This window comes from Oryctolagus cuniculus, chromosome 13 (genome assembly GCF_964237555.1).
Source record: "Oryctolagus cuniculus chromosome 13, mOryCun1.1, whole genome shotgun sequence".
NCBI lineage: Eukaryota > Metazoa > Chordata > Mammalia > Lagomorpha > Leporidae > Oryctolagus > Oryctolagus cuniculus.
This window is the reverse complement of record NC_091444.1, coordinates 64,651,895-64,677,148: the sequence shown is the minus strand read 5'-3', so window position 1 is coordinate 64,677,148 and position 25,254 is coordinate 64,651,895. Positions and strand designations below refer to the sequence as shown.

The 25,254-nt window shown below is 42.4% G+C and overlaps 1 protein-coding gene across 4 annotated transcripts in view; it reads right to left on the bottom strand.

The window, feature by feature from the left end:
- Positions 1–997: 997 nt before the first annotated feature.
- DESI2 (desumoylating isopeptidase 2) overlaps positions 998–25,254 on the bottom strand; it is a 75,281-nt gene continuing 51,024 nt past the window's right edge. For all 4 annotated transcript variants that reach the window (XM_051821504.2, XM_070055622.1, XM_070055621.1 and 1 more), the window contains 4 exons: positions 20,973–21,045; positions 18,120–18,213; positions 16,784–16,925; positions 998–4,391 (listed from right to left, as the gene is read on the bottom strand). In XM_051821504.2, coding sequence (XP_051677464.1) covers positions 4,158–4,391; positions 16,784–16,925; positions 18,120–18,213; positions 20,973–21,045 — 543 coding nt within the window. In that variant the 3' untranslated portion in view covers positions 998–4,157. The remainder of the gene's footprint in view (positions 4,392–16,783; positions 16,926–18,119; positions 18,214–20,972; positions 21,046–25,254) is intronic.

Below are 25,254 nucleotides of genomic sequence, written 5' to 3'. Positions count from 1 at the left end.
CTGCTGATGCATCTGGGAAAAGCAGCAGCAATGACTCAAGTCCTTAGGCCCTACCACTCACAGGGGAGACCTGAAAGAAGCTCCTGGCTCTGGTCTGGCCCAGCCTTTGCCGTTGCAGCCACTGGAGGACTAAACCAGTGGATGGAGACCTCTCTCTGTCTCCTTCTCTCTCTGCATTAAAAAAACAAACAAACAAAGCAGTCTGCACAACACTGAGGGGAAGAGTTCTTTTTTGGCTCCTATCCTTTAAAATTCTTCTGTGAAAAGGGTCAGGGAAAGAGGTTTATCTTTCATCCCGTGGGTCACTCTCCAGATGTCTACAACAGCTGGGGCTGGGCCAGGCTAAAAGCCAAGAGACTGCAAATCATTCTGGTTCTCTCACATGGGAGGCAGGGACCCAACTACTTGAGCCATTGCCTGCTGCCTCCCAGGATGTGCATGAGCAGGGAGCTGGGACTGGAAGCACGGCTGGCACTTTGAACCCAGGCGCTCTGATAAAGGATGTGGGCCAAACACCCGCCCCTGGCTCTTACCCTTGAGGTGAGGACAAAATGACTTGTCGATCATCCTTACTAGACAGTGGCTCAGCACTGACAGACCACAGACCACTTCCACTCATTTATTTACCACCACTTAACTCAAGAGAAGGCTGGAGATCCCACACAGCAGCAGAACAGGTTCACAGGCAATGAGGAGCCCAGTCTCTCTGGCTTCTGTGTTTGTGTGTGCTAACACTGCACACTCAGCGAAGGGGCCCTCTGGTTCTGCCCTGCTACCATTCCCCAGAGGCCTGGGCTGGCACTGCGGCCTATGAGCAGGAGAGGAGTGCACGTGACCACAGGTGTGAATATAAAAGAAAGACACGGCGGAGAGGAGCTGGCCATGTTCTTGCGCAGCAGGTGGGATTCTTGGGTTTTGAAAATACCACCCCCTCCCTCATCCCCAACTCACAAAACACAACAGTTGTCTCCTGAAAGTCAGAAAACACTAGACAACATTTCTTACAAAAGTATTTTTTTTAATAAACTGATGTATTTCAATGTTGCAACATGATAGCCCAATGCTATATCAAGGTAGCAAAAGTGAAGATTCCTGGTATTTGTATATAAACACTATGAATGACAGTACACTTGCATTCAACTGCACAAGAAATGATCTTCAGGTCCATGGAGGCTCTCTGACAGCTTACACCTTCCCAACAGTGAAGACGCGTATGCGTCAACTGAGCAGACGATCAAGTCTGGAGCTACTCTAAGACCACACTGAAGGAGGGGGGTTATGAGGGCAGTACGGCCAGCCTGCTGAACAAAACTTGAGTCTTTTAAACTTAAAAAGAGGATCAAGAAAACACAGCATGGTCCAAAGTTAACAGAGTGTCCTACAGAAATGGAGTCATAAGAAAAAACACAGATCAGAACCCTGAAGCAGTGAATGTGCTTCTACCCGTTTTGTGATGGGAAAATGTCACGGACACAGAGTCCTGGAGCTGTCTGTGGTGGTCAAACTCTGCATACACGCAATGCGGTCAGCTGACGGCAGCCAGAATCCCTGCTCTGGACGAATGCTGGTGATGCGTAACTTGCGCTATTGCTTGGGTCAGAGCTCTAATTGGCTGGAGTTCAGGCATCAAGTGCAGGCTCTGCAGGACTGTACCACCGCCTTCTGCAGACTCACAAGTCACACTTTCTGAGGCTGACGCCCCCTTCTTGGGAGTAAAAAGAACCGAAAGGTATGTAAAACCCCCTGTCACTACACTGCTGTCCAATCCACCGTGAGGGGATGTTTCACTTGGTTACAGCAGCAGAGTGTCTGACTCCATCGTATCACATGTATAATTAACCACTGGATTTTTGATACAAGACTTCTTAACAGAGATCAGGTTGAGAACTAGATCGTTTTCCTCCAAGGGCAAGAACAGCTGGGTAAATGGTAATCAAATCCATTCTCAGTCTGAACTGTAGAGAAGGACCTGACTATTTCTTCGTTTCTCAGACCAAGGTACAATTAGACTGCAAGGAATGTCATGTCCAGAATTTTGTCTGCTGATCGTTAGTATGGTAACTGGACTTAGGCCATTACTTATTTCTACTAGGACTCTACACTATTCTGAAATTCCAAATGCCGCAGATGAAACAACAAAATGACAACAAGGGCGTCTGTGTGCTGCGTTGCTGGGTCTGGGGAGGCACGGACACATATCCTGGCTGCTCACCACGGAGCGTCTAACTGAGGAACAGCTACTCCTGCATGGCGGGAGTGCAGGCTGAAATGTACACTTGAATGGATTAGAAGAACTGTAATCCACTACAGTACTGCAAAAAAATCCCAAGCCAACTGCATCAAACACTTTCCCCTAACCTGGGTGTTGGTGACAGGACTCTGCTTTTAGGGAACGGCTCACTGCTAGCGCCTTAGTGTTTTGTCCCCAAATCTCACTGTAGACCTGAAACAAGTCAACATTTCATAAAGATCACACATTTTCTTCCTCCTAACACGTCTCTCAGAACAAGTGCTCTGCCCCCAAAGAACTGAGAGTAATCTGTAAAGGCTTTCCTCTCTGGAAACACAACAGTCAAAAAGCACAAATTAGGTGAAGTGGCTTCATTTTCCTCAGGCCAGTGCTTACAACCCAAGGTTGATTTTCCCTAGGAACAGGGTGTGCTTAAGTTGATAAAAGGAATCAAAATCAGCTTATGGAAAAGTTAAAAATGTAGTTTACTCAAAGATATGTATCTTCACACAGAGCAATAGCAAACAATCCAATCTAAAAGTTTAAATAAATGTGAATAACTCTAAAACTAACAATATATATATATAAAGCTGAAGTCACTGCCTTTTTATACACTGCATCCATATTTCACGTAGGACATTCATTCTTAAGGCAGAAAAAGTGAATTTCACATGAAGTGACTTGGTTCTTACATCCAAGGGTCACGCTAGGAGTAGACTTGGGCAGACAGATTCCTTGCTAACGAGGATTTATCTGCGATGACAACTGAAATAATCTTAGAGTATGTTATGTAAGAGACATACATTTGCGAGAACACAAAAGATGAATTTTTAAGACACAAAAGGATTCTTCAACCAGAAGTCAATGAGACTAGGCATTCTATTGTGAGGTGAAACTACTCCCATAATAAACTAATAACCTCTGACAGATTCTTTCTGATATGGTACATAAAAAGTAGGAAATATCAAAGAATAGCCTTTTTGGGGTACTTTACTTAGGACTAGTTTTCAAGGTCTAGTATAAAAAGGTAGCCTGAATAGTTAAAAGCAGTTGAATGTCAACTCACACTGCTACTCAGAAGGCTACACTTAGGATATCCCTACCCCATCAACAAAACCCTGTGCAGGGAGGAGATAAGTATGTATCAATACAAATGAAGTTCCTCCCCAAACATGTGCAAAAACACTTGTCAGTTCCTAACAAGAATATCTGTAAGGAAAAACATCTAAGTATAGAGCCCGAGGCAGAGGCATCGAAGCCAGACAGAAACAGGTACGCACCTCCCTGCCTAGGCAGACGGGGATTTGGGATGAAAGCGACCGTTCTGTGGGCACCGCGGGAGTGTGCTACTTGGAGTGGGAGAGAAGTGGGCTGCGCGTGTGCTCCCTCACCTCAGGCCGCTGTGGCTCTCTGCATCCCGGTGCCCACATGTTAACAAAATAAACAAACCCAACAAACAGTCCTTAAGCAGGTAATGCTGACTCTAACTGTGTGAAGTACACTGTGCCTATTGTTTATGCCATAGCTCTGGCAATTGTCAGAAGTGTACAAAGGTTGCCTGCCTAGTTTTCGAAGACATGAAGATTTTCTTCTTTCACGGTGGCAGGAGTCCATGCAAGATTTGTAAACAGCGATACAAAATACTGTAAACATAACTTAACAGAGCTCGTATAAAACAGAAGAAGTAAATCGAAATTTACAAGTGGGTAAAAAAATCAGAGGGCAGCTTCATACAAAGTTCTCCCTCCTGCGCCAAGTGATTTTTTTTTTTTTTTTGATTACAAATATAATCCTGAGCTGAAAAACTGGGATTTGGGGGAGAGCTATCTTTGCATACAAAATATCCAAAGGACGCTTACTCTGTTTACTTTTCTCTAGTGATATTCGCCTGCCAGAGACAGTTCTGAAGTGTGACTTTGGAGAATCTTCATAGCTTGGTGTGGCGCCCAGCTCTGGAGCCCGCGGCACTGCTCGCCATGGAAGCGGAGGCGGCGGCATCCTCTGCTTCCTCCAGTTCGTCCTGCAGCTCCTGGCTGACGCTAGACTGCAGGGCTGCTGGCGTGAGCCACTCCTTCGGGAGGCAACTCTGTAGAAAGGGTATACAGGAGCTGAAGTAGGCAAGTCGATTGATCCAGCGAGGAATCTCTTTCCCACAAAGAATCTACAGAGGACAGAGAGTTCTGTATTAGGTGAGAGAGGTTAAGGTGACCCGGCCCACTGGCAGGGCTTCAGGGTGGTTGCTCTTGGCTTTTGAAAACAGGCAGCTCCTTAACTTAGGAGCCTGGGGTCCCTACCGTCAGCTCCTTTCCTTCCTTCCTTTGCTTACTGAAGAACCTTGTCAAATTGCTTGTTTTGGCCGGCGCCGCGGCTCAGTAGGCTAATCCTCCGCCTAGCGGCGCCGGCACACCGGGTTCTAGTCCCGGTCGGGGCGCCGGATTCTGTCCCGGTTGCCCCTCTTCCAGGCCAGCCCTCTGCTGTGGCCAGGGAGTGCAGTGGAGGATGGCCCAGGTGCTTGGGCCCTGCACCCCATGGGAGACCAGGAAAAGCACCTGGCTCCTGGCTCCTGCCATCGGATCAGCGAGGTGCGCTGGCCGCAGCGCGCCAGCCGCGGCGGCCATTGGAGGGTGAACCAACGGCAAAGGAAGACCTTTCTCTCTGTCTCTCTCTCACTGTCCACTCTACCTGTCAAAAAAAAAAAAAAATTGCTTGTTTTATACATCAGTAAAAATAAGCTGATTCTACTGGGCTTCATTCCGTGTTTGATTCCTGAATTGCTTTGAGACACCTGTGGGAATACCCTGAACGCCGCGTAAGAAAAGATGGCTTTGTTAATGCAACATGTTGGTGGAGTAGCCGAAGGCCCAGGCAGCTGAAGCAGTGGGTTGTGGACGTTCCTCTGTTTTCATAGTCGTTTCCACCACCACCCCTCCCCCCGTCTCTAGGGCTCCTCTTCTCCCAGCCTACATCTCACCCCTTTACTTCTGTCCCTGACCCACTTGCTTCAAGGAAGCTCAGGGAGGCTCAGAAGGAAGTGTTAGCCCAAAGTAAAACCTGGCTGTGGTTCCTTAGTAGAAGCAGGGCTGTGGTCTGAGCAAGCCATGGAGGCCTGGTTAAGCTTTAGTCTGAAACTCCAGTAGCACTAGAATCCCTCTGAACTGATGGTCTCCCAGTATTCACCTGCTTCTCATTCTTGTGCCCACAACCCCTTTACTGCAGTCTTTCTAGTACGAACTTTACCCCTTATTATCCTCTTCCCCTTCTCACACTGGGCTTGAGCTAAGCTCATGCTTCACTGCCGCTTTGGGGTTTTGCCTTCAGATTCATGGGATGTGGTAGGGCCATCTTAAGACACTGCACAGGGGCCAGCGCCATGGCTCACTTGGTTAATCCTCCGCCTGCGGAGCCGGCATCCCATATGGGCGCTGGGTTCTAGTCCCGGTTGCTCCTCTTCCAGTCCAGCTCTCTGCTGTGGCCTGGGAAGGCAGTGGAGGATGGCTCAAGTACTTGGGCCCTGCACCCGCATGGGAGACCAGGAGAAGCACCTGGCTCCTGGCTTTGGATTGGCGCAGCGCCGGCCGTGGTGGCCATTTGGGGAGTGAACCAACAGAAGGAAGACCTTTCTGTCTCTATCTCTACAAGTCAACAAAACAAAACAAAACAAACTGCACATCTTAGCCATTGACTTTGGAAAGAGACTTCAAAGATTTCATGTCCAAAAACAGGCTAAAATTTAAATAAGCTGGCATTTGTAATTATTTCTTTGACAATTTGGCCCTTTAAGTACATCTCTGTCTTAAAGGTATGGGAAGTGAAGTGGTCTTACTTGAGGGAAGTAGCCTGTGCAGATCACTTTGGATTCACTAGCACCTGCCACAGTGCCTGGGGGCAGACAGGGAGGCAGATACTTAAAAATATTTGAAGAATGTGTTCATGAGCTAGATCTGGGACAAAGCTAAGCAATGACTACATCATTCCCATTTATCTACTCTTAAAAAAACCAGTACAGAAACATTACATTTTATACCTGAGATATATTTAGGGGCATCTGCATATTTGGAGTTTAATCATTTAAGTGTTAAGACTGCTCAGGTGAATGTACCAGCTGCTGTTAACTAGGCAACAGCCATTTTCTCCATTTTTTAAAAGATTTTATTTGAAAGAGTTACACAGAGGGAGGGTGAGGGGGAGTGGAGGGGGAGGTCTTTCACCCGATGGTTCACGCCCTAATTGACTGCAACGGCCAGAGCTGTGCTGATCTGGTGCCAGGAGCCTCCTTCAGGTCTCCCACATGGGTGCAGGGTCCCAAGGACTTGGGCCATCTTCTGCTTTCCCAGGCCATAGCAGAGAGCTGGATGGGAAGTGGAGCAGCCGGAACTTGAATTGGCACCCATATGGGATGCCAGCACTTCAGGCCAGGGCTTTAACCCGCTGCATCACAGCGCCGGCCCATCCATTCTTTTTCAAAGTTCTAATTTTCCTCAGTAATCTACCCTCCTCCATATAGCCATGTGTCACAGGCAGCGCTAACTTCATCCCAGCTCCTGGGAATGTACCTTAATTAGCCTAAAACAGTTTTTTTTTTTTTTTTTAAAGATTTATTTGAAAGACAGAGTTACAGAAAGAGGTAGAGAAAGAGAGGTCTTCAATCTGCTGGTTCATTCCCCAAATGGCTGCAACAGCTGGAGATGCGCTGATCTGAAGCCAAGGAGCCAGGTGCTTCTTCTCAGTCTCCCATGTGGGTGCAGGGGCCCAAGGACTTGGGCCATCTTCTGCTTTCTCAGACCATACCAGAAAGCTGGATTGAAAGAGGAGCAGCCAGAACTAGAACTGGCGCTCATATGGGATGCCAGTGCCGCAGGCGGAAGATTAACCTACTGTGCCATGGTGCTGGTTAGAGTCCTAAAATCTACAGCTGTTTTTGTAGACAAAGCTGTACTAGAACTGAACCAAGCCATGTTGTTTACATACTGCTTAAGGCTCTTGGGTTACAGTAATACAGAATTGAGACCACGGGTAGTCCACATGCCTCAAACTTTTACTGTTGTGGCTCTTGTAACAAGTGTGCCAATTCTTAGGTCAAATCAATGTTTTTACAACTTTGCATCAAGACCCACTGATAAATCATTTAGCATTGCAATCTGAATCTTAAAAATGAAAGATTTTCCACAGTGAAGTAACTGTGACACCTGTTTTAGTTTTGCATGGATGTGTGCTTGTGTGTGCACAAACTGGGTCATAATAGAAAATGTATTTCTTACTGTGGCTAGTGGTCAAATCATATTTGGCTTATATGGTAAGAATGCTTTTGCATTTAAGCTTCAATCCAGCAATCCCTCTTCTAGGAATCTATCCTAGAGAAAATGTAATGACATACATATAGTATTATTCCATGCAGCACTTTTTGTTAATAGCAGAAGACTAAAAATAAAGTGTCATTAAAAGGAAACTGGTTGAATAGAATAGACATGGTACATCCACATGGGGACTACTCAGCTCAGAAATGAGGAATATATATGTTGCTATAAAACAAGCACCTGTACATAACAGTAAAGTAGCCCCCTCTTATCCACGGTTTGCCTCCTGGAGTTGCAGTTACTTGAGGTCAACTGAAGTCTGAAAATATTCTCTCTCGATTCTTTCAAGACAAAGAAATCATTCACATATCACTGCTATTTTGGTTCTTGATCTCAATTAGTGTGCCTAATTTATAAATTCATAAACTCTATCACAGGAAATGTATGTATAGGAAGAAGGCATCCAGGCAGACAGGGTTCAATACTAACCATGGTTTCAAGCAGCCACTGGGGGTCTTGGAACACATCCCTTCTGCATAAGGGGGCACTACTATACTGTTAAGTAACAAAAGTAAAGTGGAGAGAAGCATATACAGGATGTTTCTGGGCTATCGTGATGGTAGAGGCCCAGAAACAATTGCTATAGACATTCCAGTTCTAAAAGAGAAAATGCAAAAAAAGGAGGTACAAGTCCCAAGCAATCCAATGGGGCAACCTCCACGAGGTTCCAAGGCCTGGGAGTAAGCTTTGTGGCCTTCCTTCTGCCCTCTAGGTCCTTGATTATGTCCTTGGAGTTATCCTTCCTTTTTCTCCAGCCTGTTGAATTTTGGAAGTCCAAAGTCTTATTTCATTTTGCCCTTTCTGTCCCTTTCAGTCTAAGCTGGTAGTGTTTCTGCTAATATAAAATTCTCAAAAACACTGATATCCACTCTGTGAGACAAGGGGTTCCTCCACAGAGCTTTCCTGGGTAATCCCAGCTCTAGTTCTGGTTTCTGCCGAGATGGTCAAGGGGACCCATGAGTCATATATTTGATCTCTTCAGCACACCCCAGCCAGTCACACCCTGGTCTTTCTGTCTGTGGCATGCTTTCCTAGCAGTGAGGCTCCTAATTTTAGCACCGTCTGTGCTTTGGATAGGCTGAGAAAGTACCAGTTCATCACACACGGATTCATTCTTTTGCTCAACAGTTCTTCTCTTATTGTTCTTTTCACATTTTACTATAAGCAGCAAGAAAGCAAACTGCACCTCCTGCACTTTTCTTGAAAATCCCCAGAAGGGCCGGCACTGTGGTGCAGAAGGGTGAGCTGCCCTGCGAGTCCGGCACCCACGTCAGAGGGCCAGTTCAGTCCTGCTGCTCTGCTTCCGATCCTGGCATTGGCCTGGCCCAGATCTGGCTGTTGAGGCCAACTGGGGAGTGAACTAGCAGATAGAGGATCTCTGTCCATTGCTCTGCCTTTCAAATAAATAAGTCTTTTGTTAAAAATTGACAATCTCCAAAACTAGGCATTTAAGTTTATTGCTTAGAATTTTTGCTTTCCATATAACTGTAGGAGGTGATTCAGTTAAGCTTCTGCTACTATATATCAAAGATTTCCTTTTATCCAGTTTCCAATAACACATTCCTCATTTCCCTTGGAATCCTGGCTAGTATTACATTTAATTCCCCATAAAAATGCACAAGCATTACATGTTAATTTTAAAAAACCCAAATTCTATATTTCTACTAACAATCTATTCAGCTCATCTTGGCCTTTCCTATTAAATCCCTCAAAATCATTCCAACCTTTATCACCTAATTTCAAAGGCACTGCTACCATTTTAGGCATTTGTGTTAGTAGGAGCACCAGTGTCTGTACTGACTTGGAAATCAGTGGAAACTTGGTGGTTTCAAGTATCGCACGTTTATTCTTACATCTCTAGAGGCCCAAGGAGGAGGGCCAGACTTGGGCAATCTTCTACTGCTTTTCCAGGCCATAGCAGAGAGCTGGATCGGAAGTGGAGCAGCTGGGACTAGAACTGGCGCCCATAGGATGCCAGTGTTTCAGGCCAGGGCATTAACCCACTGCACCACAATGCTGGCCCCTATACTTGTTTTTTTATATTAGACTGTGGTACCATGGAAAGATTTTATGTACATATGTATAAAACAACACTAAAAATGCAGTCTCTTTGGAAAAGATAAAGGAACCTAACTGTGTATGGAGATGGTGGCATAATCCACATAGAAATTAATTTTTCCAGTTAACTGTAGAATACGTCAATTTGACATTCCATATTATGCCATACTCTAAAGAAAGAAAGAACTACCAAAAAATTCACCTTTCCCATGATCATACTGCTGGTTGTGGTGACACAACAATTACTGTAAAGTTGTTTTAGGTATAGAGGGGTTTAAAAAGAGTAATTGTTTTTTTTTGACAGGCAGAGTGGACAGTGAGAGAAATAGAAAGGTCTTCCTTTTCCGTTGATTCACCCTCCAATGGCCGCTGTGGCTGGTGCACCGCGCTGATCCGATGGCAGGAGCCAGGTACTTCTCCTGGTCTCCCATGGGGTGCAGGGCCCAAGCACTTGGGCCATCCTCCACTGCACTCCCGGGCCACAGCAGAGAGCTGGACTGGAAGAGGGGCAACCGGGACAGAATCCGGCGCCCCGACTGGGACTAGAACCTGGGGTGCCAGCGCTGCAGGTTGAGGATTAGCCTATTGAGCTGTGGCGCCGGCCTATATTATTGTTAAGATTGGGGATTTTTAACTTAAGATTTAGGTGTTGTATTGATTAGGTTAAGTACAACCTGCAGCCTGAATCTGCAGTAGAAATATCACCATGAACCGGTAAAAACATCCTAGTTGTACCCACTGGGAGTACAAAAATCTAGAAATAATCACCAATTTAGTAGTAATGAGCAACCCTAACATCCAGATAAGGTGTCTCATGTTTTCTGTTTGGAACCAACCAACCAGTTCTGAAAAAGGAAACACATAGATGAGTTGAATATCTTGTGACATCAGAAAACAAAAAGGCTATCAAAGATTATTGTGACCAATTCAAAAGATTCAGGAGGTAACCTGAAGAGGTTCTCATTGATCAAAAATGAGACAAGAATAGTAACTGCACTGAAATGAAATTCTGAAATGGGAAGAGGGGAAATTCAGTATATTAAATTTCTAAAAATGGAAAAAACAAAACTGGTTATCTGTAGAGAATGCTAGGCAACTGTCAGGTTCTTAAGGCCATTTCCAGGTTTGATTGATTTGCTTAGAGGACACTCAGAACTCGGCGTGTAGTTGTATTCATGGATATGATTTATTACAGTGAAAGGATATAAAAATTAGGGGAAAACTGGGCGAGGTCTGGAGTACCTTCCATGTTACCAACCAGTCTGAGAAATTAGTTGAGTCTTTATCTTTGAGGCACAGTGAAGGCAGTCAGCTCCAGGTTCGTTTGTCCAAGACATCAGGTTAGCAGCCTCTCGCGTGTGGCTGGCACCTGCGTGTGGCATGTGTGGGAAGTGTGGGAGCCGAGGCTGCTCCTGGCTGTCTCACAGTCAGCACGGTCAGCTGTGAGCAGAGGCTCAGCAGCCTGTTTGTATGCAAAATGCTTGCAGCAGTTTCAGAAGGTGGCACAGGCAGTTCTTTAGGAAGAGGAGAGAGGCAATATTGAAAAACAAATGTTCGGTATTTGAAAAATAAATCTTCCTCCTCCTTGAACCCTCCCAAGTGGCAAGGGTTTGTTTGTTATCATTACAAAATCACTATGTCCCACTGAGCTCACTTCACATTCTACAAATTTTCGCCCACTCTCATCTGGAAGGGATGTGCTGAATAGGGACAACAGTAAAATATTTTTTATGTAACTTAACCAGAAAGACATTTCATGTAGGACTTGGCTCGGAGTAATCTTCAGTTTTCAGAAAAAAAACCAAAAACCAAAAAAACATCGTAGCACCACTTACTCCTTTCATTCTGATCATTTATCTAGTGACAGGTCTATAAAATAAATCATTCCATTTCTGGGGATAGCTGTATGTAGTACTCAAGCTGCCTTAAAAGGTGTCAGGGAGCAGAGCTAGGCCATCAGTCAACTGTTGCACACTGCCACCAATAGAAGAAGTCCTAAGTCTACTGCGGTGGCACAGCCCTGGGACAGTGAGGGAAGTGAGGTCCATCGGGAGCAGGGATGGGGTCACAGTCCTGGTGATGTGCTTTCCCCCAACTTGTAGCTTTTGGCAATAATCACAAATGAGGAACGCGGTTAGTCCCTGCATCAGATGTACAGACGTGATCGGCACTTGATTTCAGGTAGCCCCACAGAGAAGTTGTTCTCGTAGAAGTCCTGTTTCCTGAGCCTTTTAGCTGCTTTCAGTGCAACTCAGCTTGTGGTGAGGCCAGAACAGTGTGTGGTAGACAGTGTCAGGTTTTCGCTTAAGATTCAAGCCTAGCAATTAGGATTTGTGAATTTGAGATTCTATAAAAAGCCAGGGACTTTTCTTTGGCAGCACAAAAGCTGTGATGTTGGAGGGCCAGACAGCCATGTTCCCAAGTTCAAGTGGCAAGCAAAGCTTTCCTAAGCCCTTCCCAAAGCCCACTCAAAAATGCGCACGTCGAGTTGGGTAATCACCAGCCTCTGTGGGTCAGACATCTGATTTTACAAGGGCTCATTAGCAACTAAAAACTGCTTTCCAAAACTTTAAAAGCCTATTTCCATCTGGAGATTGCTTTTCTTTTTATGTTGTCTCCCCTTTCCCCACAGGCTCCAACAGGCAAAAATCACAGTAAAAACCATCAATTACAGAGACTGATTTTAATACTTGAAGGACTTAAACTACCCACCCTACCCAAGCAAAAGCCAGTATGTTGTTGTCTACTTCTGCAGCACTCCCGGAGCATCTGCTAAATTACAAGCATAAAATATTCTGTATCAATTCCTATCGTACATCCATAGATGCGACAGCCACAAAATACAAAGCCATCAGAGAATTCCCTCCTTTTATTCCTCACTGCAGATGGATTCAAACCCTCACTAGTAAATTTAGCACTTAAAGGTTTAACATTGTAGCTCTTGGGGAGATCCTAGTTGAAATTGGGGTGGGAACAGGCTGGGGTAGACTTGGTAGCAGCCAGGCTAAAGAAAGGCACTTTGCTCCAGCCCTGGGAACTGATTCAACACTCCTCCTTCCTATTTTTAAGGAGTAAACAAGATAAATGTTTAACATTTTTTAGCCAAACTAAGTTCATCTTTGGGAATTTCTGGGCTTCCTACCTTGAATGAACACACACCAAAGGTACCACTGGGCTGTACTTTTTTTGCCCTTCTCGTTAGCCAGCATAGCCAAAAGTAGCCAAGGGATTCAGTGAGTCAACTCTCTTGGAGCTGAATCTATCATTTGGAAATTCCACAGTAACTTTTACCTCTCACAAAAAGACCACAGCTCAGCTTATATTTCATATCATGGGTGACTCCACAGGCACCAGTGTTCCCCATACTCCCTTCCCCTTCAACCTTTCTTTTCTCAAACAGTCCTTTTGCCATGTTTCAGTGAGTCAGGAGTCTCTAAGACACCCCCATGCCCTCCCCCACTGCCCGGGTTTGGTGATTGACCAGGACTAGGGCCCAACAGACGTTAGCTTGTAAGTGTTCTCATGGTAACCAAACTATATTAACAAAATCAGCCAAGGGAAAAGGTACATTGGACTTAGTTTGGAGGAAGCCAACTGCCAGTTTTAAGGGTTCCCCCACCCAGAGGAGTCACATAGGACATCCTAATTTCTCTGTTGTCTGGTCATGCAGTTGTGTTCTGGCTAGAATGCACCAAGAATCTAGATGTTCAGACTTAGGTGTTTCACCTGTGTTGGATTATCTGCCAAACAGGTGCACAGTGAACCGCTCTTGTCAGTTCCAGGGACCGTGAGAGGCCTTGGAAATCTCAAGTTCCCAGATGTCAGCTGCAGGACAACCATGGAGGGAGGCCTTTCTATGGACAGCAGCTTCAGCTCTTTTCTCCATAGGAATCCATGCATTGTTTGCAAACCAGTAAGTAAAGGTAAAGAATTAAGCATCTATCTCACCTTTTCCATCTATACTGTCCCTCAGGTAATCGGCTATATGGGACTTTGTTTAGATTCTCATTCAAAATGACAACTGGGGAAATCTGGACATTGTTTATATGGATAGTATTATGGAATGAATGTTAATTTTTTAGGTGTGATGGAATGTTGTGGCTCTGTTAAAGAATTTACCTCTTAAAGCTGTGGAATGAAATATAACTGAAATTAAATGGTATCTGGGATGTGTTTAAAATAATCTGGGAAGGGGTTGGTATTTCAGTGAAACAAGGCTAGCCATGAGCTGGTAATTTTCGTATGCAAGTGATAGGTAAAAAGGGCTCATCATAAAAACCTCTCTACTTCTATACATGTTTACATTTTCCACTGTAAGTATTAAAGAATTAGATTAGACCAATTGCATTAGTCATGGTATGACAGTCGTTTGGCTGCTGATTTAGAATTGGGCACCTGATCCAGTTCTTGCTATGAAACATGGCCTACTTTTGGAAGGGGAGGCAAAAAGGGAGGTCCTTTGAAAAAGCTTCACCGTTTTAAGAGGGCCAGAGGGAGAGACACTTTTCTTCCTTCCTCTGGATGCTACACTTAAAATTGCAGCAGCTATGTGAAATCCACAAAGGGAGCTAGTCTGAGGGCAGGGTCAACATTCTATGGATGACAATTTGGGAGAGATGAAAAGACCTTAAGCCCCTGATGACACACACTGTTGAGACACTGACCATACTGACAGGGAAGCCTCTGGATTCCCGTTACTCCGGATTTCCTGTTTTGTGAGACAATTACGTTGCTTCATTGTTCAAGCCAATTTGAATGAATCAAATGGATGTAACTTGTGGAGGCGGGAAACTTTTTCTGTTCAGGGCCACAGAATAACTATTTCAGGCTCTGTCGGGAATTGGTCTTCGTTACAACTACTCTGCTGATGTAGTCTGACACAATCAAGATGACAGGTTAAAAAAAAATTGCTGTGTTCCAACATCATGGGTATGTATTCCAGTACCCAATAATATGGATATTGAAATTAGAATTTCACATTAATTTATATGTTGCCATATTTATTCCTATTTTTAGCTTGTAAGGCTATGGAAAACAAGATGGTAGGCTGGTGTTTGCTAAGCCCTGTAATAAAGAAGCATCTGAACTGGTAACACTGTGATGTTAGATAATGAAAACGATTAGAATTTTTGGAACAATGCTGACAAAAGAATCAAAATTAGCCATGACTTTGTCTATCTACAACTAGTTAGATGAACCACATCTCCAAACTATATTGTCAAAGATGTAAAAGCACGTTAATTTATCTAAACATCTTTTGGGGACTCAGTATCTTTTACCAGTTTTAGCATTTATATGGGGAACAGCATAAACACTGTGGCCTAAGAATATGGCTCCAGACATCTAGAATTGCTTTCAGGCCCCAAAGCTGTAATACGGTTTTGGGTTAGAGCAGAGTTGAGGTGCTGGTTTCTGTGTTCAATAAAGCTATGAATTTGGGAAGGAGTGAGTCAGAAGAAGTGCTGAAGTGTAACATACCCTGGACCAAGAGGTCAGGGTCTAACCTCAGTCTCCATCATAACCTGTGCTAAGTCTCACCCCAGTGGGGCTCATTTCCCTGCTCTGTGAAATGAGGAGGCAAGTCTACATGCTGTCTGTTATCTCTGCCAATTTTAGTATTCTAGGAATCTTGGCATGAATTCCCAGAAACAGAATGTCTGGGGTCAAGAAAGCTCAGGACTGTTTTTCTCCTTCCCTGAAAACTGACTAGGTGATCTCTATGGTATCTAAGCATCCACCAGACCTGAGATTCTTTGCAAACTTTCATGATCATAACAATCACCTGACGGAGATTCGGATTCAATTCATCTGTGGTGGGGCAGAGACCCACCACAAATTCTCAGATGCTGCTGCTGCTCCATGAAGCACACTTAGTGTTGCACAGTAACAGACAATTCACAGTCCTGTTTCAGAACTACACTGTAGAAGCCACAAGGGAAGTGAAAAAGGCCAAGTAGCTAAGCATTGTGCACAGAGGGCCACTGAAATAGCAGCTCACCCCTTCCTTGCACCCCCCACAGCAGTCATCTGCTAAGAGCCTGGGGGGCAGGGAGGCGCTTCAAAGGCTGTTTAATTCTCTAGGCTTTATTCTACGATCGTTTTGATTGCTTCCCTTCATTTTCTTTTTATGGTCTATTTTTTAAAAAAGACTTATTTATTTATTTGAAAGGCAGAGATGAGAGAGAGACATCTTCCATCTACTAGTTCACTCCCCAAAATGGCCATAACAGCCAGGGCTGGGCCAGGCTAAAGCCAGGAGCTTCATCCAGGTCTCCCCATATGAGTGCAGGGGACTAAGCACTTGGGGCATCTCCCGCTGGTTTCCAAGGCACATTAGCAGGAACCTGGATCCGAAGTGAAACAGCCAGGACTTAAACTAGCACGGCATTTGGCAGCTTACCTGCTGTGCCGCAGGCCCCTTGTGGTCTAACTTCCATCTAGTTTTGATTTTCTGCTTGGAATTAAGAACTGAGATGGTCTATATCACAGGTTAGGAGAGTAAAATTTTAACATGGGAAAAGTCAATTGTTAATATCGTAAAAAAAATTCAGGTTTGTAATTTACTAAAAATTTCTAACATAAATTGTTTTCAATGCTTTATTTCACTCCCCAAATACCCACAACAGCCATAGTTAGGCTAAGCTGAAACCCAGAACTCAATTCAGTTCTTCCATGGGTCCCAACTATTCAGGTTATCACTTGGCACCTCCTGGGGTACGCATTAGCAGAAGGGTAGAATTACATCCATAGCCAGGAACTGAATCCAGGCACTCTGATATGGAATGCAGGTATCCCACGTAGCATGGTAACTGCTGTACTAAATGCTCCCCACCCCAAGAGAGATCTTAGTAGGCAATACACAGAAGTCTCTCAGGCATTTATTTTAAGGTGAAATTTATAGGTTGCAATAAAATAATGAGACAATTATTTACACTTACTCTCTATCTAGTACAAAGAAATGAATAGAATTACAATTTAAAAACTGTCCTGACTAAAGATTCCAATGCTGGGAAAGGTCATCTATACGAGAGACAAATACAAAACTGTATTTTATATAATGTGAATAAGTAGGAAAAAATTAAGATCAAATATAGTGGGACAGCCATGCTACTTATCTGAATAACTTTCAGGATAAAATTACCTCTGATAAAGCTGAAGAGAAGTGATTGCAGTTTTTATGCATCAAATGATAAGCATTGCCTTTGTATTCTTTTCCCAGTTCTTCTACAATTTTTTCTATATCATCTTCTAGGAAGTCAGTGCTTCCTAAAACAACGGCTTCTCTTAAAGAAGAAAAAAAGGATGGAAGAAAAAAAAACACAGAAGTGAGACTTGCAGGTATTTATATAAGTAGTATGCTTAAACAGTTGTTTATTTCTGGAAATATTATAAGTCTAAAAGGTAAATGAGATTTATGTTTAATATTTAATTACTTTACCTTTTTCTTATTTGCAATAAGTATACTACTTTTCTTTATGAAATGTCATTACATAAAAAAATAGCATCAGTTATTTTCACAGCTATTATATTGTACTTACATCATTAGAGACCCAGATCCATATGAAACATATGTTTGCTTAGACTTGCCACCAAAAGTTGGCCATATTTTCACTTAGAAACAATGGATTTTAAGTTAGGCATTTAAGAAAGCAAAAAATACTTAGGAAACCCTTTTATCAAGTGGTCTTGCCAAAGGGACACCTAAAGAATGGAATCAGGATGGCATTATAGCACTGCTATGTGTAAATATTTCAATTCGGTGATGAGCTAAGAGAATCATGGATGTAGCTCTCTATTGAATTTCAACATTGTGAATGTCATTTCCCTCTTTTTCTCTGGCAAATTATTATTACTATAGGCCCACAAGTTTCTTAAAAGCTCCTTGAAGCTAAGGTTCAAATATCACTTTAAGTACAAACCTTAATTAAAGAATGGCAATTTGATTATGTAACATTCAGATGTCAATGCTGCGCTGGAGTGCAGTGACATCCACACATTTTAGGGTTATCATCACATGTGATGTAGGTACCTTAGCAATCATTCCCAGGTTGATCAACTATCTAGTTATTTCAAATTTAGAAACAGTCTCTCTTTCATTGGATTTTTAACACTGGTAGGTAAGTCACAATAAAACTTTCCTCCTCTCCAAGCAGGAAATTGAGGAAGGAATCAATAGAGAAGTTTTTGAAGCAGAACCTGAGTTAAACAAATAACATTTTAGAAGTAGACAAAATAACTTATCTGGGCCCTGAATAAAGCAATAGAAGTTTATTTCAGGGCATTTTTTTGGTGGAAGGGGGGCTGATAACCATCTTTAAAATTACATCTATTTACATTGTTGTATAAAGTGCCAGCCAACTAAAAGTAACAAACATTTACACTTTTTAGATTTTAATCTATAGAAAGAATTCTGTATGCCTGAAAATAAAACTTTGGCACCTAAGACAGTGTAATAAAACTGTATCCTTCCTACTTACTTAAATTTAAATGTTTCTCCTAGTTCAGAAGCATTTCCTGGGGAAATTTCAAATATTCCAGAAAAAGGGTAAGGATGGCCACCATAAGCAAATTCTGAAAAGAGAAAACTCATAATTTTTAGTATTTACTGCATAAAATTTAACCAGAATGCTTTGGATTTTTAACTTTCCAGTCATAGCAAGGAAGACAGACTCCCCCCACCCTTTTTAGCTTTAATAGCACCTAAATAATTTTCAGTTTACAAAATGATTTCACAAGCATCTCATTTAGTTATTACTAGCATAGAACAGTTGTCACAAGACCTGAAACTTGATAAAAGATAATCTTGACTGCTATATTTATTTTTTATATTGGCAAAAGGAGAGTAACTATCACTCAAAGGTAAACACAGTTTCTCATTTACATCATGCCAAGCTAAGCAGGTGGTCAGGTCAGTGATTTGCCACTTCTAAGTTAAAGTGATCTAATTTCAGACTCACACTTCACACTGGAGAAATTAATCCTAGTGCGTTTCCATGGGTCCTAGGATCAAGACTCTTGGTTAATGTCAGAGACAAGTCAATACATTACCAAACCTGAGACACTGAATTCAATTCTCCTCAAGAATAAGATGCTTATATATATGTATTTAAAATTTCTTTCTCCCTCACACACACTTACTTTTCACACCAAGTCTTTAGCCAGGAAGGAACTATGAGGGTATCTCAAAAAAGCTTATGGAAAAGTTTGTTTTGGTGGGAAAAAAAAAAAGATTTTTTTTGAAATCCATGCAGTTTTTTCATAATACATATTTTCTGTTAACTTCCTGTTGATGGATTTCAAGGTTGTTTTTTTTTGCACCAAAATAAACCCTTGATTCCATTTTCTATGAATTTTTTGAAGTGCCCTGTACATGTACTAGTGATTGTATGTCCATCTCATAGTTGTAGACTCTCATCTAGAACAAAATGGACACTTGAAATCAGATCTCTGGCTACAATTTGGATATCCCAATGACTTAAAAATTCTAAATCAATGTTTAAATTAGTCTCATCACTTAAAATTTATTAAATATAATCTTTAAGGTCTTATGATAAAGTACAGGGAAAAACAAGGCAGACAGTAAATTTTGATTTAATTTTGATTCAGACCTCTCAGAAAAAAGCATGATATAGATAAGAAATAATGTTTAGCATTCAACTTTGAAATATAAATTTAGTATTTTGGATCACAATGGACACAGAAAGATTGTTATTTGGATTTTTAACTTTTCTAGTCATAATAAGGAAGACAAAAACCCTCCCCCGTTTTTTAAATTCAAGGAGCAATAATTCTCTTTCAAGAAAATATTTGGTCCTAGTTTTCCCAAAGTTTACATACATATGTTTTGAATGATGTTTCTAATTAAGTCCTAACTCATTTTAGGAAGGGAAGCAATGATTATGCAAGGAACTAGCGCACGGAAGACACTTGGGCTGCAATTCTAGTTGTTCATTATTGGCAATATGACCCTTGGCAGGTTTGAGGCTCAGCTTCTTCATTGGAAAAATAAAGAAAATGCCACATGGATCTGCTGCAGTCTGGTTATGTGGTTCAAGGCACATCATACAAATTCAAGTTAAAAAGGAATAATAACACACCAATTCAGCTAAATCCAAATCAAATGAGAGCAAAACAACTGACTATGATCCCACTCACAGCAACTCAAATTTCTGAAAACTTTCAGCCAGAGCCCCTCATTATGTTTTAGGATTATTTAGTAGGTGTGCCTTGAAAGTAAGACAGAGCCTGAATGGCAGATATTTCTAGCCAAGACTTAATATGCTAGCTTATGTGAAATTTTAAAACGGGGCAGTTTAAACACCATACGGATACACTTCAATGAATGGGTCTTCCCCGTTACTACACAGCTAAAGCTGCTATGTAGTCTTCAGGGATAACCCTGAATAAACTGCAATAATAGATTCTAAGAGGTCACAGAGATTGCCTGGCTAAAGACTACAGGGTGAGTTTATGGTTCAAATTGATATATTATCACAACTCTGATCAAATCAGTAATGTGATCTCAGGCAGCTAGTTATTAGCTACAACTTGATCAGGGAAAGATATTCTTGTGCCAAAGTGGGTATTGGAACAAAGGAGAAAGCTGTTCAAAACACAGCTGCCTGGTTTGAGTGGCTCCTGTCATAGCAATCATAATGAAAGGTAATAAAGACAAAGGCCATCACTGAATGAAATGTTAGGTATAACCAAAGGCAGGGTTTGCTCAGTGATGTTTTCAGGTTTGTAGATATTTAAGGCTATAGAAATAAATTTATAACTGAAATTCCCTCAGGAAACTGGTATTTCAAGTTTGACATTCTCTAGCACCAGACCTTTTCCAGGTAAAATGCTGGTTTTTATCATGGTGTTTCAAGGTGCAAGGTTACTTAGGAGCTCCAATATATATGAGGTCCTTTAAAAGTTTGTGGAAAATGGAATTAAAATATTAGTTATTTTGGTAAATTTTTGAAATCCACATAATTTTTTCATAGTATGCATTTCCCAGGAACATTCTAACGACCTCTAGTATGCCTGGATTGCTCCAAAATAAACTTATTACCTTTTAATTCCACTCATATTAAAGCAAAACACAAGCATCATGATATGGCAATCTCAAAAGGAAAATATTTTTTGAGACATAATATTTAGAGGATAATGAAATGGATGTACACTCTTGTATTCTGAGTACATTCTTACAAAAAATTCTATCTTGCGCATTTTTCTAAAACACACTAAACAGATATGGGGAGATTTTTCTGCAATAACATATGGAAGCAGTTTTTAAAGACAAAAACCTTGAAGAAGTATATTTAAATTGTGTGTACACATACCTCTGCCATAAACTTCAATTCCTGAATGAAAAACTCCAATTCCAATAGATGAGGTGTATTCGTTCATCCAGTACTAAAGAGGGGGAAAAAGAAAGATTCAGGATATACATTTTTTTTGTGACACCATATTTTAGGAAGTGATTATTCTCAAATCTTTCACTAGAGATATTTTATAGACAAAGGGAAAGTACACACTCCATGAAGTGCAGAGAACCTGAAGAGAGAAAGTAATATAATATAATAATATAATATAATATAATCCAGTTTTTTGGTATTTACAATTCCCATAATAAAGACACCATTGTCTTTTGCCTGTGTCTCATTTTATCTGGACTGCTTTCCTGGGACCAAATGAATGTCTCGATTTGAGTACAAGCACATTATTTAGAGGTTAACATATAAGCAATCAAATGTAAAAATGGGTAAGTTGGGAAAGTAGTGGCTTTTGTAAAACAAAACAAAACAAAACAAAAACCCATTGCTTTCATGTCTATTTTTCTTCGAAGAGTTTACTTTCATCCTTTGATGAACTCTCTGAAGATAGGGATATTTTCTTCTTTTTAACAAACATTTATGGCATGTGTCCTAACTTCTGACCCACTTGATGTGGGCAGGGAGGTAGCTACTAGCAAACAGGAATGGAGGGTTGCCAGCACGGGTACTGCAGCCCTGTGTGCTCTGTGTCTTTCCCTGCAGACTGCAGCTGCTGGGGTTTTTGCCCTTAAGAACTGGTGCCAGTTGGAAATATTCAACATGGCTGCAGGCTGGGTTTCTGCAATGACCTTTAGGCCTTTTATAATGTCATTATAATAAAATCATCATGGCAAACACACCCACTCCCATCAGCCTCCTGATGGGGCAAGAGGACAGCTTGAAACATGGTTTAGGGTAACACTCCTTCTCTTGAGGTTGCCTACGCTCCATGGAGTGGGTACTTTCCTTTTGTGTAAGTAAATCTCTGGTGACCTTTATCCACATCTCTTCCTTGAAATCTTTCTCAACTGACGACAAGAACCTGGACAGAGCCTGGCCATGGGGCATCCCCACATTTTAAGAGGTGAGGCAGCCAGGAGCCTGCAGCAAGAGCTGGAGGCCCACTCAGAGCAGTCAGTGCTGCCAGATCTTGACTTCCTTTTGCTTAAGAGTCTTTGTTTTTTTCTCCCTTTCTTTTCTTCACTTTGACACACTATGGATGAATTCCTCTTCACCCAAACCATTTCTGCTCTGTGTAGCAACTGTTGAAAGTTTGAAGGCCAAGAGTTGACATCATGCAGATTAGATACTCTTGGGACCTTTGTGAGGCTTCTAAGACTTGCTAAGCTAAGACTTGCTCCCAAGCTATGTGGGGCCTGGAGGCTCTCCTTGTTTCTACTGCTAACCTCCTTCACTTAGGCCTTCTAAATCTCCCTAGGAGGCCACTGGTAACTGGATGCGGGAGCACTAAGCAGGCTGCTGCTTTGCTGAGGCCTAAAATCTCTTGTGCCCAATGCAGTACACCCCAAGCAACAGGGAACTCTCCTTACCGATGCAGCCTAAATGGAAAGGCCCCTATCAGTCTTCACAGGCACATCCACAGGATGAGTCTGCCTACTTGTATGAGCCAAATGAGGGCCTCAGGTTTCTCTTCAGAAAGATAAGTACAACTTGCTTTTGCCATACACTGCTCCTTCCGGAGACATCAAGGCTGTTGTACTCCCTGCTGACATGTGTTTTCTACTTCTATTTTTCTCAGGAAACTGCTAATGTCAGGTAAGCTTCCTGGTGAACTTTTCCATTATAATGGAAGAAAAAAAAACTTACTACATTCTATTAAGTTGCTTTAAGAAAACTATTGGGGGCTGGCGCTGCGGCGAAGCGGGTGAAGTCACCTCCTGCAATGCCAACATCCCAAGAGTGCTGGTTCGAGTCCCAGCTCCCTGCTATGGCCTGGGAAAGCAGTAGAAGATGGCCCAAGTCTTTGGGCCCTGCACCCATGTGGGAGACCCGGAAGAAGCTCCTGGCTTCGGATTAGCCCAGCTCCGGCCGAAACATTCATTTGGGAAGTGAACCAGCAGATGGGAGGCCTCTCTCTATAACTCTGCCTTTCAAATAGGTTTCTTTCTTAAATAATTTTAAAAAAGATTTATCTGCTGCCATGGGTGACTTAGCCCAGAATAGTGGTTGGGCCCTACAGTAACTATAAGATTCCCTAGCTATGGTGGTCATGGACAACCAACTAGCCCTAGATTATCTACTGGCAGAACAAGGTGGAATATGTGCAGTGATTAATAAAACCTACACTTACATTAACGGTAGGCTAGGAGGGACAAATTTTGGGGGAAGAAGTGAAGAAAAACACAGACTCTGTGAGACACAAGGAGAGAAGACAGACACTGCCGTAGCCAGCCCCCTGGTGCCTCCAGCTGCTGGTGGGAGCTGCCATCATACCACATCAAGGTGGGAAGAAACTGCTGTGCACCCTGCCACTTGCAGTTTGAGCTGAGAGAGTTCCGAACTCACCCACTGACTTTTACTTCAGGCTGCAGAGCTGACTGGGTGCTGAGCAACTTGCCAGGCTTGGAGCAGGGAAGCCACCTTGTGCACCTCCCCAGTGCCATACTTGACAGTAAAAAGTTGTGCAGTCAGCCTGTTCTACCAGCAGTCAGGACAATGTGTGGGGCAAAGGATGGGTCCTTTGCATTCTGCAGCTGTGGGAGTTTTGGGCATCAGTCCCAGAGCTACACTCATGCACTATACGTGGGAAAGGGGGATTCACCTTAACTTCTGGGGGCGAACAACAGAAGCAGCCCATAAAAAAATCTGCTCCTACCCTGGGAGAGCTGGGTAATGACCCTACTATACCCTGCAACGCCAGTACTGTAATGATTCATTCTAAATTTCTTGATGCCACTGGAATCTACCTAGTGGACTTAGGGGAAAAACCTACCTGCATTGCGCCTCTCTGGACTCATAGCCTCCACAGTAAAATCTCCTGTATACCTATGGTTACCTTGTAGGAGTGGAACAGGTTCAGTCATCCTCCCTAGTCGTAGGACTAGGGCTGTTGGTATTAAAGCCACAACACCAGTTGGACTCTATAAATAGAACCTGAGGAAGGGTCCATCCACATCACACAGTCCTAGAGCCATAGCAATTGGTGCCACAAGTCTGACATCACTCAGGCTTTCCAGTAGGACAAAGGGGCAACCACTTTTGTCTCCCTCAGCACCAAGAACAAGGCCCAGGCTATCATATTTGCTAGGGAGACTGACACTGAACTCTGTGGACCAAAGAAATCCTTATTTATCTCAAAGCCACACTTCTATTCCCATGAACTACAGCACACTAGTCCACTGTGTCACTTATAAATCACACAGAGATTACACTCCCAGGCTCACACAGAATCAGAGCCAAAAAGCCAAGTGATACCCTGCATAAACAGTTGAACAATTTTTACAATGAAACCTATTCTATAACCAGATGGGCAGACGTCAACATAGGGACAGACACAGGAGACAAGAAGAAGCAAGGTAACGTGACGCCTCCAGAGAAACACACTGCTCCTCCAGAATTAATCTTGAACTGAAGGATATCCGTGAAATAAGTTACAGAATTCAAAATAATGACTGTAAGGAAACTCAATGAGATGCAAGAGAATAAAGAAATGAGGAAATCAATGAGTGACATGAATGAAAATATTACTAAGGAGACAGAACCCATTGAGAAGAACCAAACAGAAAATTTGGAGATGAAATCTTCAATCAGTGAAATAAAAAATATGATTGAGAGCTTTGACGGTAGAACAGACCAAGTGGAGGAGAGAATTTCTGACCTTGAGGCAAGAATTCTGAAATAACCCAATCAGATAAAAATACAAGAATTAAAAGAATGAAGAAAGTCTATGTGCAATATAGGATACTGTAAATGACCTGATGAAGAAAAAAAGGAAAAAGGCATAAAGAACTTCCTAAATGAAATAATAGTTGAATATTTCTCAGAACTTGAAAGAGACATGGATATCCAGATACAAAGAACCCAAGTAAGACTTAACCAAAAAGTCTTCTGCGAGGTATATTGCTGTGAAATTGTCAAAAGTTGAAGATAAGGAAAGAACCATAAGGACTAAGAGAAAAGCATCGAGTTACATATAAAGGAAAACCAGTTAGGTTAATAGACTTCTCAGTGGAAACCCTAGAGGTCAGAAGAGAGTGGGATGATACTTTCAATGTCTTAAAAGAAAAAAACTTCCAAACAAGAACATTATATCCAGTGAAGTTAGCCTTTAAAAGTGAAGGAGAAATGA